General features: G+C 34.3%; 1 protein-coding gene across 1 annotated transcript in view; it reads left to right on the top strand.

Moving 5' to 3' along the window:
• The window catches only part of DGKB (diacylglycerol kinase beta), a 774,912-nt gene that overhangs the window by 585,317 nt on the left and 168,088 nt on the right, over positions 1–21,507 (top strand). Inside the window, exon 21 of the mRNA XM_033193061.1 lies at positions 215–410. Coding sequence (XP_033048952.1) covers positions 215–410 — 196 coding nt within the window. The remainder of the gene's footprint in view (positions 1–214; positions 411–21,507) is intronic.

Raw genomic sequence — 21,507 nt, 5'->3', positions numbered from 1 at the left:
AAGGACTACTAGAGATAACTGGTTAATGTTAGGGGCTATTTCATCTTTTATATTACTCAGGGTAAGCGTTTAACTGTTCTTAAAAGCCTTGTGTGGAAATGACAACACTATGGATTTCAGTGCTCTTATTAAAAGATGAGGAAATGAAAAAGAAGAAATCAGGGAAATAAAGATAAAATATTTTACTGTTTGTTTCTTTCTTTTTACCCATCAGTGTGATGGAGTACAGATAGATTTAATAAACATCTCTCTGGAAGGAATTGCTATTTTGAATATACCAAGCATGCATGGAGGATCCAATCTTTGGGGAGAGTCTAAGAAAAGACGAAGTCATCGACGAATAGAGAAAAAAGGGTCTGACAAAAGGACCACCCTCACAGATGCCAAAGAGTTGAAGTTTGCAAGTCAAGGTCAGTTTTCTAACAATTAATTGTTAAATTGCTTGTTAACCTGCTTTCAAAGGCTTCTTTAAAAGTAAAGAGTTTTCCATTGCACTATAGTAATGTATATATTTTTACAGTTGTATTTTTCATATTATGAGATACCCTTGTGTGATTAACTTATATCACAATAGATTATAACTCAAGCATAAATTGACTACATTTTTCATTATTCTTCTTTGTATATAGCTCTTCCCACAGAAAATAGAATACATTTGGGGTATTTCATGGATAATAAAATAGAAGATATTATACATTAAGCTCTTCTGAAATGTGATTGCCTTAAATAGGACATTTGAGTTGCTGGAATAAGGACTTAGTTAAGGCTTTTCTAAGGTTGTGTTTTAAGGGATTTTGTTCTTTTATGCTTTGGTCAGGCTATGAGATTGAAGCTATTTTACATAGCTGTTGTTCTAAGTACCACATATAACAGAATGTTTAAATATCCCATGATAAATTTTGGTTGTCTGCTGAATTTTTCCAGAAAGTTCTAACAACAAGTAGGAGACCTGGGAAACAGAGAGCAAAGACCTAAAAAAATAGACTATACTAACTATGGGTCAGAATTTTCAACTCTATTATAACATAGTTCTCATTGGGACATGATAGCTAATTCTTAAAGATTTTATAAACTAAGATATCAATGTGATATTCTGATAGCTACTCATGTCCCAATAGTTTACGTATATAATTCTACAATATCATTTTTACCTTCTAGAATTTACCTAATACTATTGATGACACTGAGAAATCAAAACATATTGTCTCAGCTCAGTGTACCAAGGACAAAATATGAAGAGATTTCAGTGTTAATAGACTAATATAAATAAATTACTAAAAAATGAAATAGAATAAAGTGAGAAAATGGTTGGTGGGCTTTATGGTGGTGGGCAATAGCTTTATGTTTTGGTGTCTTTGAGTACCTGGTTCAAGTTTCAGTAACAGGCAGTGACTTCTGTTATATAAAATTTGGTACCATGAAAGTGAAAAAGATTGATGGAGAAAGTGTTAGGTATTCTCTTGAAAGAAATGCTTATCACAGCCTGCCAATGACAGGTGGTTTTGATGCCCTTAAAATGTGTAAGTAATCTTGGAGAACTGTATTAGTACAAGCAAGTTTATAACAAGTCAATTAAAAATTATATACTCAAAATATAACTGTATGAAAATATCAAGGAAAATAATACTTTGAAGGAGAAATATAGAGAAAAAATGAGAGGTTTGTGCTATATGAATTAGAGGAGGAAAATAAACATAATTATTATAGAAGTTATTGACATTAATTTATATTTGTATTTAAACATACATTTAAATATAAAATTAGATTTCTAAAAAGGGTAATGAAAAATTCTAAGTATTGGAATTAGCTTAAGGATCATACTAAGATCTTAAAAAACTTAAAAAACTTAAGTTTTTATCAAACTTAAAAACTCTTTTGTAATCGTGTAGGCTGTATTATTAGGTACTACATATGTACTCCTTGCTTCCTTCCTTAAAACTATTTTTACTAAATAATATATACAAAATAATTTCCAGGTTAAGTTTTCTGTTTGGTCACTACATCCCAATACTTGGTATGTCATTCTACACATTCCCGATACTTATACAAATTGATTCTCAATGGCTCAGCTGCCAACTACATTCACCGAGTTGCCAAACATTTCTTAGATACATGACTGTGCTTCACCCAAACACATGTCTGTACATTCTGGAGCTGCTGCATACATGTCATTTACCTGGGCTCACTCACCCTCCTTTGTATGATTTTTTTTCAGGAACACACATTTGGAATAAACTACAGACAAACCAGACTCAAATATTGTCACAGGCTGTCAGCACCTATAACTATTGGAAAAGCGTTCTCTTCCCTTTCTGTCTTCTTGCTTTCTACTGTGGAACTATTAGAACCAATTTCCCATAAATACTGGGAAATGAGGAAGTGGGAATATATAGGCCTGGTGACTCAGTAATACATTTTTCTCAGGACACAGATGGGAAAAAGTTAAAATACAGTAGAGCTCAGAGAGGTTTCAAAGGTCATTATATGAGCAAAAACAGAAGTATGTTAGGCTCAATTTTTGTTCCCTGACTTAACTGACTAGCTTATAGTTTTGATTTAGTATTATTTCAGGATAAACATAATCTCAGAACCAAGAATGACCTTTTGAGTTGAATATTTTTTAAAAACCTGTAATATATTAGTCTTTTCTTTTTAGCGATTTCAGTATTTTCACTTTGAGATATTTTCCAACAGAATACCAAAAGTATCTCAAAATGCTTCTATGTTTTGATTTCATATTTATTCTGCTAATTCTTCAATGTTATACTTAATAGCCAAAAACAAAATTTGCTACTGAGTTAGTCACATTTACCCCTTTCCTAAATAGTAATATTTCTATCACTTGATTTTGTTTTCAATTTCTTGACATTAAAACAGCGATAGGGCAGGCATGGTGGCTCACACATGCAATCCTCACACTGTGGGAGGCCAAGGTAGGAGGATCACTTGAAGCCAGGAGTTCAAGCCCAGCCTAGGCAACGTACTGGGAAAGGAGGAAGTGAAATAGCACCTAGTGGGTGACACAGGCCTACAGTCCCAACTACTCAGAAGGCTGAGGAGGGACAATCCCTTGACCCCAGGAGTTCAAGACTGCAGTGAGCTATAATTGAGTCATTACACTCCAGCCTGGACAATGGAGCAAGGACTCTGTCTCTAAAAAAAAAAAAAAAAAAAACAAAGCAATAGTATTAAATATGAGGATCAATCAGTATTTCAAATTTAAATGTATTTCAAACTCACACAAAATTATTATAAGCACTGACTTTAGAATGAATATGGCCAATATGGTTCTAGTCCAACTCATTTTTAACTTACAATAAAATTAATAACTTTCACTGTTAGAAAATATATGAAATGAAATGAAAAACTTAATAATGTAATTTTCTTCTTGTTCTTTCTTAAAATATTAACTAACGCTGTTTCTCATATGCCTCTGTAAAAAATCATCAGAAGTTTCAACTAAATTTTTACACTGTTGAAATAGATACTTGCTTTCATAAACTTTAGTTTCTTTTGGAAGGGGAGAAAATGGGGGAAGCATATAACTAAATTCATGTAATAAATGTACTTATTTTATTCAATGAAAGGATTTAATTTGTTTTAAGTTTACTCTTTTATTTTAATTTAAAGAAGTATCATAGTCCAAAGGTATGAAATCAGGTTTGGAGCATTAAGTCCATATTTATACTAAACCATACATAATCTGGGACTTATGCACAATTTATTTGCTTGCAATCTTTGAAGACACTCACATAATTAAATCAGAATATCTTCAATAAGTTCATTGGTTGGAAATTTTACTGTTGACTTTACTTTAGAGTTGACAAAATTATAAGTAATTCATTTAATTACATTATTCCAGCAAAATATTCTAAAATAGTTGGATGCAATTCTGAAACATATTCACATTCACACTCAACTAATGCAGTAGACATTTTCTTTCTGTGCATATGTGTTTGTATATACAAATAAATGTATTATATGTAGATGGCATAGTCTTGAAGCAAAACTGCAAACTAGGCCAAATTAGTCTTCAGTTCTCTTAGCCTTAACATTCAATCTTTCCCATGTCTTTCAGTAGCTGAGTTCATCTTTTTCTCCTCCTCTTCTGAATTAAACTCAGAAAGATGTCTAATAAATTCATTCACATTAATGTATAAATGACTGATTGCAGATGAAAGTAGAGGTATTTGCATTTTAAAAGATATAAAGGCCTTCAGCTAAAACATTATTTTTCAAACTGTATTCCATTGAGTTATAACTGCAATTCTTCAGCAGTTCTGTAATAAATGTAACAAAAAATTCATTGCCAGATGTTGGGACAATAAAAAAACTATAATAAAAAATATCTTTATAATATTAGCAGTTATCAAATCATTAACTTGTGTTACTAGACAAAAACAACTTCTCCTCTTTTTCTTCCTCCTCTTTTTTCTCTCTATATAGGTAGATGAATATATAGATAGTTATACATACCCACACACACACACGTATGTATATGCATATAAAGAAATGAACAACTAGCATTCACTGGAAAGTCTGTCGATCTGCAATGGACATTTAAAAATATGTTTCTGCACATTTCGTGAGAAATACTGTGCAAATGGGCACATTAGCACTACAGTGCATGGGAACCACATGCAATTAAAAGGCCAGCAAATTCAGCTACTTTGGCATGGCACAAGCACCAAACAACATATGGCAATCAGTGTACATGAAAACAAAGTGACAATACCTAAATGAAAATGTGGACCACCGTAAGATGTATTTTTCTTCATAAAGAAATTGTATCAGTTAACTAACTCCCCCAAATATTAATAATAATTTTGTACTGGCTTATATATCAAGCACACTTTTATCAGAGAAGATTTAAACATGCTCACAACTGCATGTAAGGAGCCAGCAAATGAAATTGGAGCATCTCAGGTATGTACACAGAATAAAATAAACTTGACTAATTGAAGCTTTGCAGTTCAATTCAATGACACAGCAAGAATCATTATGTCATGAATTTGTTTTGTCGAAGGTGAAAAATTCTGTTAAAAAGACACTTTTGAAAAGTATTTTTTAACCAACAGTGAGGACCTCTCAAGGAATATAAACCAATTTAGTTATTCCAATTGATTTAGCTTTGAAGATCCAAATCCAACTATTCCAGTTTTCGGTAGTGGAAACAGAATGCTTCAATATGGCTGAGAAGCAACACATTCATATTTAATTATATATATATGTGTGTATCAGGATATTGCCAATACCACAAAACCAAAACAAAATGCAGAAATCTATGAAAAATAAGATATTATCGCAATGCAACCGTCTTCATCAAAATAGATCCATATTCTCACAGATTGCTTGTGGGTTTTTTGTTGTTGTTGTTTGCTTACTTTGTTTTGTTTTGAGACGGAGTCTCGCTCTGTTGCCTAGGCTGGAGTGCAGTGGCGCCGTCTCGGTTCACTGCAAGCTCCACCTCCCAGGTTCATGCCATTCTCCTGCCTCAGCCTCCAGAGTAGCTGGGACAGGCACCCGCCACCATGCCCAGCTAATTTTGTTTTTGTATTTTTAGTAGAGGCAGGTTTCACTGGGTTAGCCAGATGGTCTCCATCTCCTGACCTCACGATTGACCCTCCTCGGCCTCCCAAAGTGCTGAGATTACAGGCGTGAGCCACCGCGCCTGGCCTCTCACAGACTGATTGTATTGAGTGTTAGCAATTAGAACTTCTAAAATGGATTTGCACAAATAAAATTTCAATTTTCTGGTTTATAAAATTTCAATTTACTGGTTTATAAAATGTCAATTTTTTTAAAATTAAGTTGTTGACTGCTTTAAAAAGTTTGATAACCACTGAGCAAAAGTAATTATATTCAAATTATAGAGTTTCAAACATTTGCCAGAAGCTAAGGGAGCAGCTGGACTTTCTGCCTGAAACCTCATTAAGTAGGTGACTGTCTACCCTGCATATGGATACAACTGTCCAGGTACCCATCATGCAAAAGTTTATTTAAAAACTAATTAACCTATTATATTGTCCAGACAAGTTTCAGTGATTTCATTCACATTTAACAGCTACTCTTTTCTTCGGGCAGAATTTCCCAAAACCCAGCAAGGACTCCACTGGTGGAAAATGAGATAGGTTAGTGGGTACATGGATGAAAATTTTAAAAGTTTAATGGTTTCATATTTACTATTACAGTTGTCTTCTCTTTGTGGTAAGAAATGCTGAGGTGTTTACTATCATTTATAATATTAATCAAAATTTCTTTTAAAAATTAATTCATCAAAGTAAAAATAGAGTAAAACAACCTACCTGATAATTTAGAAGATACTTAGATATTGTCAAAATGGTGAAGGTGAAGTTAGAAAGACTGAAGTTTAGAAAACTACATTCAGCTGTTACAGTTTTCACCACCTTGATAGTGTCTGCATAGCCCCATGTGGGAATACTTAGTTTAATCACTTCTATGCATTTCACGAAGGTGGCATAGTGTTCATGGTTCTTGGTGCAGGCACCAGATTCCAGTGGCTGGGCTCAAACCCCAACTCTGCTGCTTATCTGGACAACTTGTGGCAAGTAACCTCATCTCCTTGTACTTTAATCTCCCTATCTCTAAAATGGGCACAAAGAATGATGCCTTCCTCATATGGTGACTGTGAGAATGAGAAAAGATAGGCCAGATTAGAAGCTTAGAATAGGGGCCAGTACGTAGCAAATGCCTAGTTAATAATGCTAGCTAATATCTCTCATGGAAAAACTTAGGCCAAAAAAAAAAAAAAAAAATCAAATAAGTAACCCCACGTGGAAATACTTTACTGTAAACATTGTTTTTATTCTTCATCATCTTGGATAAAATTTACTATGTATCATTTCCCCCAGAATAAACTTTTCCATACACTTTGCACCAAACATATCCTCATCCCACCCTATTTGATCTCTCTGTGCACTGTTAGGAGAGACTGTGTATCTGACTGGCTGTCAAGGAGTCTCTCTATTCAAGTGACTTTATTACTATTAATTTTGTTAACTCCCAGAAATTATGAAGAAAAGCAAAACAAAGCAATACAAACCAAATTGATCAAAGAGAATAAATGAGCTGATGTCTGTGAAAGCTTGGCAAAACTTAAATTTCTTTTGCCTCTGAAGATAAATATGGTTTCTAGCTCCAATGTCTTCATCTTTAAAGATGAGTTTTGGAAGAGCTCACTGGTGGTGAGTGCTGGAAGAAATGAGATTAATCTATGTGTGCTTTACATTATATTATCGAGATAATTGTACGAAGTATTTCAATATTAAGATTCTCACACTTTGTAAACCTTGTAAAAGTTATTCTTATTTGAAAGTTGATGGCAATGGACATTTGTCATCCATTATTATCAATTTTTCTAGACATTTCTATGGGTTATTTAGGGTAATTTAGAAAGCAGTGTTTTAAGTTGTCTAAATATAAATGCAATATTCATTTTAGAACTGTAGATGATATATTTGGCGTTCGAACACCGGCAAGCAGAACAATTTCCAAGCATTTAATTTCAGTGATTAAATCAATTAAATTTAGAAACAAGAAAAGGATTTCATTATTATACCTGGTTGTGAGAATTGTTGAAAAAGATAATGGCATTTGAGATGCTGCATTTCACAAAAATATATGCATACACTAATACCATGATATTTTCATTGGTTGAGAATAGATAGATCCAAACATTTGCTACCTAGTAACCTTTAAGTAGATGTTTCAAAATGAGTTCCTAACTATGTTTTTAAACTGCCTCCTTTGAAATTTTTTAGCAATGTTAATGCAAATAATAGCACATGCTTAATAAGACTAAATATCAAAATTGCTGTTAAATTTAAGATTACATCATATACCTGGGTTTCTTAATGTGATGGCTCTAAGATTTTTTTCAAGTTATAATTTTAAAGTTTGTAAAAAGTAATAAAAAGAAATTAGAAAATATAAGGCATATTTCTAAAATGTAAAAATAAAAATATTTTCAATATATAATACCAGGTACTCTTATCTTTTGTTTGGCTATCCTATAAAAGCATATACATTATCGAGAAGCATTAATGAAATTTCTATTTGTCATAGTACTGTAAAAACTGCAGACACTGGTAGCTCCTAGAAATTTAAAAAGCACAAACTAGAAATATGAATAATATTTTAGAGGAACTGAGCCACTAGATGACAATATTTAGAATATATTCTCAGATCCCTTCTAAAGCTATACAAATTACCTTTTCATGACCATCATTATTGCCCCCTTTCCCCTTGTTCAACAGTAAAATTTTAAAAATCTGATGTGCAGTATAATTTTAAAAACAAAATCTGACAAGCAGTATAATGCTATAACTTTTTACAGTAGAATTGGTAGGACTGCAAAGCCATTTTAAATTGAATGTAACAGATAAGTAATCATTTAAACAGAAAAGTGGTGTTTTCTAGTACATAAATGAAATCATCACAATTGATCATCAACTTCTTCATTCCTGAAAAGAAGTTGAAATTATGAAAATGGACAAAATCCAAAAAGGTACACAGGAATGGCAGAATAATGAGCAACTTTCTATCACCTAATGAATGTAGGGAAACAAGAAAAATGAGTTTTTAGCATCAGTCGCATTTTGAAAAATATACGGTTTATTAATCAATTTAATACTTGCAAGGGAAAAAGGAAATGAATGTGTTAACTCCGGATTTTAATTAAGGCTCAGATTGTTAATCTTGTATAACTTCTGAGGAAGAATATACCTTGTTTATTTTCAAAATTCTACATGCTATTCTAAAACCCTTCTATATTTCTAGCCATTGATTTTTGCAACTGAAGACAAGATTAGAAAATACAAATGCTTTAATGGGTATGTTCTGTAGACCCTGACATCTGATATCAGTGTAAAATTATCATCTTATTTGTTTCTGTGGCACAGTTGTCCAGTCCTCTGTCTATTGAAAATAGTGGCAGATTACCTACCTAGAGTAAGTCTGCATCTTAACTTTAAGTCAATTTAACATACGCAGTGGTAGAAATGTAAAACAGATTTCCAAACTAAATAAATATTGCCTGGTAATATAATGCTCAAGTAATTAAATAACACATATAGAGTATACCTTCTAATAGTAGACACATAAAGTTTCCAAATATGAATCCATATAAATTTCCTAAATATAAAGCTTGATAGCAATCTCACTCTTTGAGGGTAATGATTTGAAGCTAAGGTGGTAGATAGCTCCCCAGAAAATTACAATTTTTTTTCTATCATCAGGATATCTGACAATAAATTGGGAAGGATTTTTAAATAACATAAGCATTAAAGAACTATTAAAAAGACATGAAATCAATTACAGAAAGTATGAAACATAAGTCATAGTTACTTTTTTATTAATATTAAAAACCATTTTTTCTTATTCCTCCAGATAGAGAATAATAACTAAGAAAAACTATAACCTAATTGAGAATAAAACTTCAATTGTACCATTTTGTGAAATGACATCTCACCAGCAATTTAAAGTTATACCAGAAGAGATATCAGGCTTTTATTTTACCTTCTTTATTTATATTTTGTTTTCTAATAACTTTAATGGATGTGATATAATGGCCACACTCTAGCACTTGATTCTTCTTGCACACATTTATCTAAGAAGGGTGCTAGGAGGGTCCAGTGAACTGCAAAGAAACTTGTTTCTTGAAAAATCAAATCTCATCATCTACTAGTATTTGAACTGTATGAATCTGAATTAAACAAAGCAGCTAACCATTGGAGTTCCACTGCCATGAGTTTAGTTTCCATGAATATAGTCTTTTATTATATAGAGCTAATTATCACATGAATAGTAGCTCCTTGGAAGTGTGAAGCCATTCTGTTTCGTGGAAATACATAGAAGCTCATATAGTTCACGAGTTCCACCACACTGAGAGTAATCATTCTCTTGGCTTAATAAGAATAGTTCCATTGTTCTTCTTTTAATAAATTTGAGTTTATCAACTCAGGTTATTATTTTAATGTCTGCTTTAGGCAAGGTTTGTTAGCTGTTGTACAGTATCAGATATTAATCAGATTAAGTATTGACGTCTGAATATCATTAAGGTGACAGACATTTGCAGGAAGAATACAAATCTACATGGATAAACATGACTAATTTAAAATAGCCCTGGGGAGCATTTTTTAGAAAGTTCAAATACCTGATGAACGCTGCACTGTTATTTCAATTATCCCATAATATGGCACAAAATAACAATCTCATTTCATCCTTTTATTTACAAAGCTGTTTCCATTATCATTATATTTTACCCGCTCAGGCTCTGAAAGATTACTCCTCGTTGAGAGATTCATTAAAAGAGAATAATTATATTATATTTCACAGATTGGCAGAAAGAAAATGTATCTTTGAACAATTCCATTTCCCTGAGCAGTTGTTCATTTCAGAGTTGAAGACAGGTCTATTAAGTACTTTCTACCCTTTTTAAACATGTCAAAGCTAACTATTAATACTGAAATTAGTAATTTCGCTCTGGTTTAATAAAAAATCAGCTGCTATTTGTAAAACTGACTTTTTGTGAATAAAACACAAACAATATTTTCAAAAATACTGAATAGCAAAGAACATTAAATAATTTTATTTTGCAGAATATATAAATGCATGTCTCTTCTGATAATTAAAGCCCTTAGCACACTGACTTGCTTTCCTACTAATGCTTCTTAACCCAAAAAGCTACATAAAACATATTTTCTTACTAAGTCTATGATATTCAAATTTTCAGAATATCCTGTTAGAAGAATAGTAAGAGATGGAAAGTCAACTAGTTATCAGAGAACATTCCATTTTTAGATTTACTGCAAGAATGTTTCATGGAATTTGTGATAAAACGTTTTATTCAAAATTAAAAAGTCATGTGCATAAAAATGTGACTTCCATATAAAATAGGTTTGAGAAGTCATTTCATATTTTAACGTGTTTTTGCCATGAAATAACCTAATTATGGTCACTTGCAAGTAACTGAAGATACTACTTATACATTTCTCTAGTAACTGAGCAAAAATGAAATACCGTGTTAATCAGTGACGGCTTTACAAAAACTTTTATACTTGATGATAAATACTTTTTTCCCCAAATGTCCTCGGTATTTTTGTCTTTTTTTCATGACATCACTCTGGCCAGCTCACCACGAGTGCAGTATCAGAATATCTAGTGAGTCTAGTGGGAAGCAAGGAGTCAATGCATCTTTTACTCAGTCTAAAAGTATGAAAATGCTCTTTTGATTTTAAAAAGACAGTAATTGTATCAAATTTAACAATTTACAATGTGTGTAGGATTTGAGGAGCTCTTAGATATGCAATGAAGTAGTCTGCGTGTCTCATTTTAAAAGTATGTTAACTAAAATATACTGACATATTAACAGTGGTGTTTTGAGTTGGATATTTTATACCTTTGTGTAGTTAGATATCGTTTTCAATTCTTTGTTAATACATTTTCTGTTTCTTTTTAAATTACTGGAAACAGTTTCTTCCAAAGGTTTTCAATAAATTCCTTATTGTAATTGTTTTGTAAAGATAAACTATTTTAAATTTCTGTTTGCTTTTTTTTGTTTCTCATTTCTGCTATTTGTCTTCTGCATATTTTATATGTTATCTTTGTAAACATTACTTTTCATCCAAATGTTCATATAAAAGTCAGCAATCAAAAAGGAACTATAACAGGTGTTTTCATTCTTGAGGAATGAAATGAATGTGCTGTTTATGGTAGATACTGAAATTTAACTTCCTTTGCAATTCAAGAGCCATTCTGTTGTCCAAAACATTAAAAAAAAATCAAAACTGAAATAAATGAATTACTATAGATATAAAAGTTGAATTAAACTAAAAAACACAACTGACATTTGAAACCCCTGTGGTAGACTTTAGTACACATGAGTATTTACTAGTGAGTACTCAGGTATGTCTTGTGTATATGTGTTGTAATAGAGTGTGTGTGTTTGCATGTGTACTTATTTTGTTAACGGGGACAGGCTAATAATGGACATGTAGATATCAAAATGAAGCATGGAATAAAAACATACTTGAACACAAATTATTTTGGAAGCCCTAATCAGAAAATCAGGCATGCAAAGTATCACTTCAAGAGGAAGGCGGGTTCGGGGGTGTTTTTGTTTTGCAGCGGAAGCTGATAGTAGGAAACAACAAAACAAGGTTCTCTAAGAAAACAAATCATTACGCCATTACCCCAAAGGAAAGGAGGATGGAAATGTATAGTAAGGAGAAGGGAATTCCGTCTTTTGTCTTATTTTTTTTTTTTTTCTTCCACTAGTACTATCTCTTGAGAATAATGTTTTCTTCAGATTACATTACTAGTCCTCCTCCAGGTGAGAATGTCCACTCTATGGTGATTCCTGCCACAGTAGTTGAACAACCCACTCTTCTTGGTTGACCCTTGTAGCACTGCTGCACCTGACTCATGCACCAAAACACAGTAGCTTGGGTGGGAAGACATTAATTCTAAGACTGTATTGACTTTTCTTTTGGTATTTTTTTGGTTTTCAGTCTTCCCAAAGGTGCATGATAAAAATGAGTTATCATATTCCACGGGCAAGGGAAAAAAAGAGCAAATTAGTATCATACCAACTGGTTTATCAGAATGCTCAACTTACCCAGGCTGCCTTCCTTCAACTTTCTTTTCCACTTAGTAGCCGCTGATAGGGAAGACTTTTGACATGGACATTAAGGGCTACTGTGTTTCCTACACACAGCTTTTAGTTTTGTGCACTATAAGTGAGAGGTGACAATGTGCCAGCAGCCCTCGCTCGCTCTCGTCGCCTCCTCGGCCTTGTCGTCCGCTCTGGCGATGCTTGAGAAGCCTTTCAGCCCGCCGCTGAGCTGTGGAGACCTCTCTGGTGGCCGAGGCCAGAGCCGGTTCCCTCTGCTCACGGGGAGGTGCGCAGGAGCCGGAGGTGCGTGTGGCGCTCGCGGCAGGCGCGGGTTCTGGGTGGGCGCAGGCTCAGCGGACCACACTCGGTGCGGCCAGCTGGCGACGAACTCCCTCTGGGCTACCGCAGCCCCTGGGCTAGGTGCTGCAAAGTCTCACCATGGGTGCCAGTGAGAGGTCAAGCCAGCTGGGCTTCTAGGACAGGTGGGGACTTGGAGAAGTTTTCTGTCTAGCTAAAGGATTGTAACGCACCAATCAGCGCTCTGTGTCTAGCTAAAGGTTTGTAAACACACCAATCAGCACTCTGTCAAAACAGAACAATCATCTCTCTGTAAAACGGACCAATGAGCTCTCTGTAAAATGAACCAATCAGCTCTCTGTAAAATGGACCAATCAGCAGGATGTGGGTGGGGCCAGATAAGGGACTAAAAACAGGACATGGGTGCTAGCAACAGTAACCCAGTGAGTTCGTGGTATCTTTGTTTTGTTGCTCTTTGCAACAAGTCTTGCTGCTGCTCACTCTTTGAGTCTGGTGCTTTTTTGTTAAAAACAAAAAAGAAGGCCGGGCGCGGTGGCTCAAGCCTGTAATCCCAGTACTTTGGGAGGCCGAGACGGGCGGATCACGAGGTCAGGAGATCGAGACCATCCTGGCTAACACGGTGAAACCCCGTCTCTACTAAAAAATACAAAAAAACTAGCCGGGCGAGGTGGCGGGCGCCTGTAGTCCCAGCTACTCGGGAGGCTGAGGCAGGAGAATGGCGTAAACCCGGGAGGCGGAGCTTGCAGTGAGCTGAGATCCGGCCACTGCACTCCAGCCCGGGCTAGAGCGAGACTCCATCTCAAAAAAAAAAAAAAATCTGCGATCTAATTATCTTTGCCACGTCTGTCTCATAACCTATACAAATGGACATAAACATTTCTGACTTTTCTACCTCCTTGTGTGATTTTCACAGCTCTACATTTTAAACAATGATTAAGTAGAAATATAAGATAATACTCTGTAAAATTTAAAATATGCACAAAGCTACCCATCTAGAATATTTGAAGCACATCCAAACATATAGCCCACATTTACTGCAGAAGTGAAGGGGCCATTTTCTAACTGTGCACCAGTAGCCCTTATAGAAATGAGTCCTGGCACCACAGAAAAATAAAAATAAATATGATCCATTTTTTAGTTTATGGAAAATTTTAAGTTTTCTAAAAAGTTGTGATTAAAGTAGTAGAGTCCTCATGACTGGACATCTTTAAATCAGTTTTAATGAAGAATTAGGTTCTGACTGCTTTCTGGTCCAGCGTTGATTTATGATGTGTTTTAATCATCCTTTCTGAAGAAAGGGGCAATTCCTATTAAAATGTTTGTCCCAATAAAAGTTGACTAAAGTTCACTCTTTTCAGATATTGGGATGATTAGAACGCCTTATTTATGCAGGTAATTTCTTACTGTCTCGTCTACTCATTTGTTGCTTTCTTCTTCATGGTGAATCGTGGGATATCGTATTTTCTTACTGCTTTCCCTTCCGTTGCACATCTACATCGCTCACTTTCTTAAGATTGTATTGGCCAACAGCACTGATTCCCTCGGAACCACATAACCTAATCACCATGACGACCCTCACTGATCTATAAGCAGAGACCATGTCACCTCAGCAAATAGTTCAGGTTGTACCTGTTGCTCTTAAATTTCTGATTTCCCCCTAGAAGTGCAATGCATTTCTGGTGATGCACAGAGCTGTTCGTACGAGCACTGTCTAAGTGGCTGTAAGGGAAAGTACAGGCTGCCTAAGAAATTAATGTGAGGTGTGTCTTGCAGGGTGAAAATAAAGTGTAAGAGAAAACAGAGAACAGGTAATGGGCCCTACCTAAGCTGCAAAACTCTTTTCAAACAGATGCTGACTGCATGCCAATAGATGTGGCAATAACTATCAACAAGATTTATGACGCTTTAACATAGACTCAATACGAGAGGGAAGGTTGAAAGAGTTCTATGATTTTGTTTAAAGTTTAGTGTCTCCTGCTTCTGAAGCAACTGTTTTTAGGCAGAACTCTTGTCTCATTGCAGGACACCCGGAACTCTCAGGGAAACTGTGAGGTCTCAAGACTTTGAATATGTATCTTGTTCTCGCGTGTGTTATTGTTTTATTCTTGGTAGTGATTGTTGATGCTGCTATTTTTAAATTAAAAAGGAAAACATCACAGGGTAAAGTGCAGTATGTCTAGGTTCTTAGAAAATGTAGAAAGTATAATTATTGTTTTTTGCCACCTGGTAATGAGCTTCCACCTCATATGACGTTGCTCATTCTTCATGGACAACCCTAGATAATTATGTCTTTAAGAGAAATAAGTCCTTGAAAGAATGATTTTCTATTGTTCGGTTTCCATTGCTGTTGGTGTCGTGTCTTAAATCTGACATTATTTATTTATTTCTTTTCTTTTGTTTGCCTTTTTCTTTTCTTTCTTTTTTTTTTTTTTTTTTTTTTTTTGTGAGATAGAATCTCATTCTTTTACCCAGGCTGGAGTGCAGTGGTGCAATCTTGGCTCAGTACAACCTCTGCCTCCCGGGGTCAAGCAGTTCTGCCTCAGCCTCCCAAGTAGCCGGGATTACAGATGCATGCCACCATGCCTGACTAATTTTTATATTTTTAGTAGAGACTATTTTGCCAAGTTGGCCAGACTAGTCTTAAACTCCTGACCTCCAGTGATCTGCCGGCCTTGACCTCCCAAAGTGCCAGGATTACAGGCATGAGCCACTGTGCCCAACAAAACTTTCATATGTGTATATAAAATTTGCATATAGCTCTTTTATCATAAATGATCAGAAAATGAGGAGATTATGCTTTTATTAACATATTTTCCCCTCAACTTAACTAATATCTTGATTAACTGCTGCTTTCTATCTTTTTCCTTCATTAGGAATTGTGTAAGATGAACAAAAGATTTTGTCCAGACTTTGAAGATTTAGTGAAATGGAATTCAGTTCTTGAACTGAGTGAAGTGATTACTCTGGTGTTAAATCTGTTGTTTTCTAAGGCTAATAGACAGGTTTTTTTAAAACCATTTTACAATGTTTCATGTATATTTAATGGACAGATAACAAGAAATAATCATGCCAAGACCAGAAATGTCAATCTTCATATAAGCCATTCACTCAATAGTTTAATATGTGTCAGCCAATCTAATTTGTGACAACTCTTCTCACTCTACTCAAGCCCAAGTAGCCTTTTGGATACTCATCAAACACATCAAACATGGTATCATCTCAAAGCCTTTGCACTGGTACTCTCTCTACCTAGAATATTCTTATCTCAGATCTTAATATGACTTTCCGTGGCTTCACATGGCTTCTCACTTGCTTCTTTCAGATCACTGAAAACAGGTCATTGTTAAAATATGCTCTCTTAGAAGAAGCTGTCTCTGATTCCCTGTCTAAAATATCACCCCATCTCCTCCCATTCCCTACTCCCTCTCTCTGTGTTATCCTTTAAATGAACCTGAACACTGTCATAAACTATAACATATGTGCAGAAAAGTGTATGTGTCTTATATGTGCAGTCAATGAATTTTGACAGTCAATACACCTATGTAACCACTCTCTCAGATCAATAAATAGAACATTACCAGCACCACAGAAACCCCTAGTTCACTTGCCCTACTCAATATGCTGACTTTTTTCACTATGAATAAATGTTTCCCATTTTTATATTTTATAGTAGAATGATATAGCATATATTCATTTGTGTCTGGCCTTTTAAATTCCATATTTTCATTATTTTATAGTATTCATTTTATGAGTATGCAGTTTTTTCCAGTGGGAAGCTATTACTAATTTACTGCTATGAACATTATCATTGAACATTATTTGTTTTTCTAGGTATAAATTGAATAATAAAAATTGCTGGGTCATAAGGTATGTGCATGTTCAGCTATAGTAGACACTACTAAAAGTGATTGTACTGATTTGCGCTACAATCAGCAGTGGACGAGGGCTATTGCTGCTTTACATCCTCTCCAATACTTTGAATGATGAGTCTTTTTAACTTAGGCATCTTAATTTATTGTTCTGTAAATATGCATTTTCTGATGACTAATGATGTGAAACAGCATTTTATATGACCAGATCATTTGGACATTTTCTTTTGTGAAATATCTGCCCAAGTCTTTTGCCTGTTTTTTAACTGGTATCATATATTATTTATATTTGAAGGAATTAGAATCTTTTGTTGTCTCTATGGGTTACAAATATGTTGTTACACTGTGTGCCTTGCCTGTAGTTTACAAAGTCTTAAACATCAGAACATCTTAATTTTATTAAAGTCCAATGTATCAATTTATTACTTTTTTCTTATTGCTTTTTATCTGTAGTATTTAAAAATAATTTTGAACATCTGCTATATTATTTTTGAGAAGCTTTATCTGCTTAACTTTAACATTAAGATGGAATTGATTTTTGTGCCTGGTTTAAATTGAGATCAAGAATAATTTCTTTTTTCATGTAATTATCCAACTGACCCAGCATTATTTATTGAAAAGACTCCTACACCTACTACTCAGTGGTAACATAATCTTAATCCCAAGTTTCTATTTATGAGTTTATTTATTTCTGAACTCTGTATTCCACAGTAAGGGTCAGAAACCTTTTCCTATAGTGTCAGATAGTAGAAATATTAAGCTTTGGGTCGTATACTCTCTGTCGTACCTACTCATCCCTGCCACTGTACCCCCAAAAACAGCCAAAAACAGTACCTAAATAAATGGGCATGGTTCTGCTCCAACAAAAACAGGCAGCAGGAAAGATCTGGCCCATAGCCACAGTTTGCTGACACTTGTTCTACCTTATGGGTCTATTCATCAGTCTTTATGCCAATACTACGGTTTCCTAATTAATGTTTTGTTAATCAATTTGTTAATGTCTCCCCTCTAAAATAAATAAATAAATAAATGAGTAAATAAATAAATAAATAAATACCACAAGGATTTTGAATACAATTACGTTGACCAATTTAGGGAGAATTGGCGTTTTTACAATCTGTGTCTTCTAAATGGTGAACATGGTATATACCTTTCCATGTTTTTCATTTTAGTTTCTCATAATGGTTTATAACTTTCTGTGTAGCTGTCTTATGCCTAGATATTTGGTGTTTAATGATGCTATTCTAAATAATATATTTTCCAACTTTTACTCTCTAATTGTTTTTGTCGTACCGAAATACAAAGCTTTCTAAAATCACTTATCAATTCTAATACTGTGTCTATAGACTGTTGGACTTTAAATAAATATAATCATGTCATCAATAAATGATGACGGCTCATTCCTTCCTTTTTACCCTTAATCCTTTTCATTTTTTTTTCTTATTTCTCTGGGTAATGTCTCCAGTGCAAGGCTGAATACATGGGATGATAATGGACATTGGTGTCTTGTTCTTGATATCAGAGGCTGTGGGGGAGATTTCAATATTTCACCATTTCTCTAATGTTCCTTATATACTTTTATGGATACAGCTTTTCAGATTAAAGATTTCTTCATTTCAAATTTACTATGTTTTTGTTATAAAAACATGTTAATTTTTATAAAATTATTATTTTTCATCTATTGAGAGAATCATACTTTTTATTCTTTATCCTGTGGATGTGGAGAATTATATTGCTTAAAATTTTTTTTGCGACAGGGTCTCACTCTGTTGCCCAGACTGAAGTGCAGTGGTGTGATACTGGCTTACTGCAGCCTCTGTCTCCTGGCTCAAGAGATTCTCCCACCTCAGCCTCCCAAGAGGCTGGGACCACTGGCGTGTGCCATCATGTCTGGCTAAGTTTTGTATTTTTTGTAGAGACAGGGATTTGCCATGTTTCCCAGGATGGTCTCAAACTCCTGAGCTCAAGTCATCCACCCGCCTCATCCTCCCAAAGTGCTGTGATTACAGGCATGAGCCACATTTCCCGGCTGCTTAATTTTTAAATTTTAAGGGAACCATATATTCCTTAAATAAATCTACTTGGAATGATATGTTATCTTGTTATACAACACTGTATTTTATTTATTAATATTTCATTTAAAATTTTGCATCTATGTTCATGAGAATGGTCATGAATTATTTTTCCTATCGTGTCATCGTTAGGTGTATTTAATAAAGTTCTGCAAACAAAAAGGGCAAAGTTGGTAGGCAGTATGATCTGCACTTGTGAGTATGGCTCTAAATACTTTATCTAATAACACAGAGGTTTATAGCTTTGTGTCAGATGCAGACCACAAAATGATTCTATTATAGGTCAAACTGAAATGCAAGCAGCCCTGTAACTTAAGCTATAGGACAGACCCTACAGTACTATACACACACACACACACACACATTTTATTTCGTTTTCCAAATAAAAGATAAAATATATATATGTATGTATATGTGTATATGTGTGTGTGTATATGTGTGTGTGTGTGTGTATATATATGGAAAAGATGCTTTGTGGAGTTGATGACACACTTCAATAAGACAATCACAATATAGTCTAAGGCTATGGAGCAAGGCTATGGCATTGGCAGCAGAAAACTATATGTCAACTGAGAACCAGATCTGGACATGCTACTTGGACTCTATAAATATGAACATCTGACCATAGCAAGTGACCATAATGAAATCACAGGGCCCACCATATGCTGAGTTTTGTTAGACCAACCAAGTCATAAGCTCAGCAATTCATTGTAAGATAGAAGTAGAACACCTGAATCAGACATGTGTAGGGCCAGAGAACAAGGAAAGCTGCATGAGTGTCTGTTGTTCCCACCACTGCTGGATCCCCACCTCTCCCTCAGCTCCCACCTATGACTCTTAGGACCAAATGTCAAAGAAGGAAAAACTTTAACCATGGTTCATGAATGGTTTATCTTGCTTTGTTAGTGTGCTTCAAATAAAAGCGCTCCTATTCCAGCAGTGCTTCTTTTGGGGTAGTGGAAAGGAGAAATTCCCAATGAGCAGAGCTCTGGGAAGCCTGCCCACTTATCCTCTGTATAGAGAGTAGCCCAAGGTGAGAATACACATGGACCTGTGTATCTTAACAAAGTGTTCCAAAGAAGATGTTTGTGGATGAACTTATAGGAATGGGGACAAGGTACGAACATTGCACTTTTTCTTAGTGCTGGTAAGTACAAAATACAATAGTTTATCTTTTATTTTGGAGAACATGTCCTGACATACTACAGACCACTGGATCCATAATACAAAGATGAATCCCTGACTCTTTACAGAATTTATCTTTCACACCCTGGCAAGTCACTATCTTACAAGATCTACAGCCTACATATCACTTATTGCTCATCTAGCCCAGTTAGCAAAAGAGTACACTGGTTCTCAAACTTTTAGTCTCAGGATCCCTTCATACTCTTAAAAATTATTGAAAATCCTAAAGAACTTTTGCTTATGTGAGGTACATCTATTGTTACCATATAAAACATTAAGGTTGAGAAATTATAAAAATATGTATTCATTTAAAAGTCATGATAAACCTATTACATGTTACCATAAATATATTATTTTCAAATAACTATATTTGAAAAACAAAAATGTAGTAAGAAGAGTCGCACTGTATTGCTTTTTATAAATTTCTGTAATGTATGGCCTAATAGAAGACAACTGGATTCTCATATCTGCTTCTACATTGCATTTATTGCAATATGTTGTTTTAATTGAAGTCTATGAAGAAAATCAAGCCTCACACAGATATGTAGTTGGAAAAAAGAGTGTTACATTAATAGTCTGTTCAAATACTTTTGGATATTATTCTTTGACATTATATCAAAATTCAACAAGTAGTAGTTTCTTAAAGGTTACTTGCAATGTGAAATATAGAAATAGATCAATTTTTGTACTCTTTTGCATTAAAATCTACAGGTATGTCTTGAACTTGAATGGATTTCTTAACTGTGAGTGATTTTTAACACCATGAATTTATCATTTGAAAATAATATCAGTTCTGTTAGGCAGGCTTTCAAATATTGACACAGTTTATTATACAGTATCAAAAATCATACTTGTTGATTTCAAGCTAAGACTGGTAAATACAAAAATTTCTAAATTCCTAATTTTCACTTGAAACATTGAATTTTATTATTGGAAACAAATACTGTCAGTTGTTTTCCATCAAACTGAAAACCTCCTTCCATTTTTAAGAAAGTATCTGTCAACTACCCCAAGATACCCAAGTCTGAATAACCATAATTTTACCATCAGTACCTTTGAAGGTGTTCCATGAACAAAGCGGCTGATTTTGTTCTCAATCACAGGAGGTTTTTCCTGTGACAAGTATCATGGTTTGTTATGCAGCACAATTACTTTATGCATATTCCCTATTTCACCCCAAACAATACTAAAAAATTGTACTCAAGCATAAATATTTAATAAATTTTTTACTGTTTCATCAAGGACACTTTAAAGCTTTGTTTAAAAACTGTAATTCATGGCAATGAATAAGGCATTAATAACAGGTATAGTTAGCTGCTACTTGTTTCATGCTAGAGATCCAGTAATTTTACAGAACATTGTTTTGCCTCATCAGTGCAAATGTTAACACAATGCATATAAAAATAATTCTGACCTCATTAATCTCTTG

This window comes from Trachypithecus francoisi, unplaced genomic scaffold (genome assembly GCF_009764315.1).
Source record: "Trachypithecus francoisi isolate TF-2019V2 unplaced genomic scaffold, Tfra_2.0 Lachesis_group4, whole genome shotgun sequence".
NCBI classification, from domain to species: domain Eukaryota; kingdom Metazoa; phylum Chordata; class Mammalia; order Primates; family Cercopithecidae; genus Trachypithecus; species Trachypithecus francoisi.
Note: the sequence above shows the minus strand (reverse complement) of the source record. Positions and strands in the feature narration are given on the sequence as shown.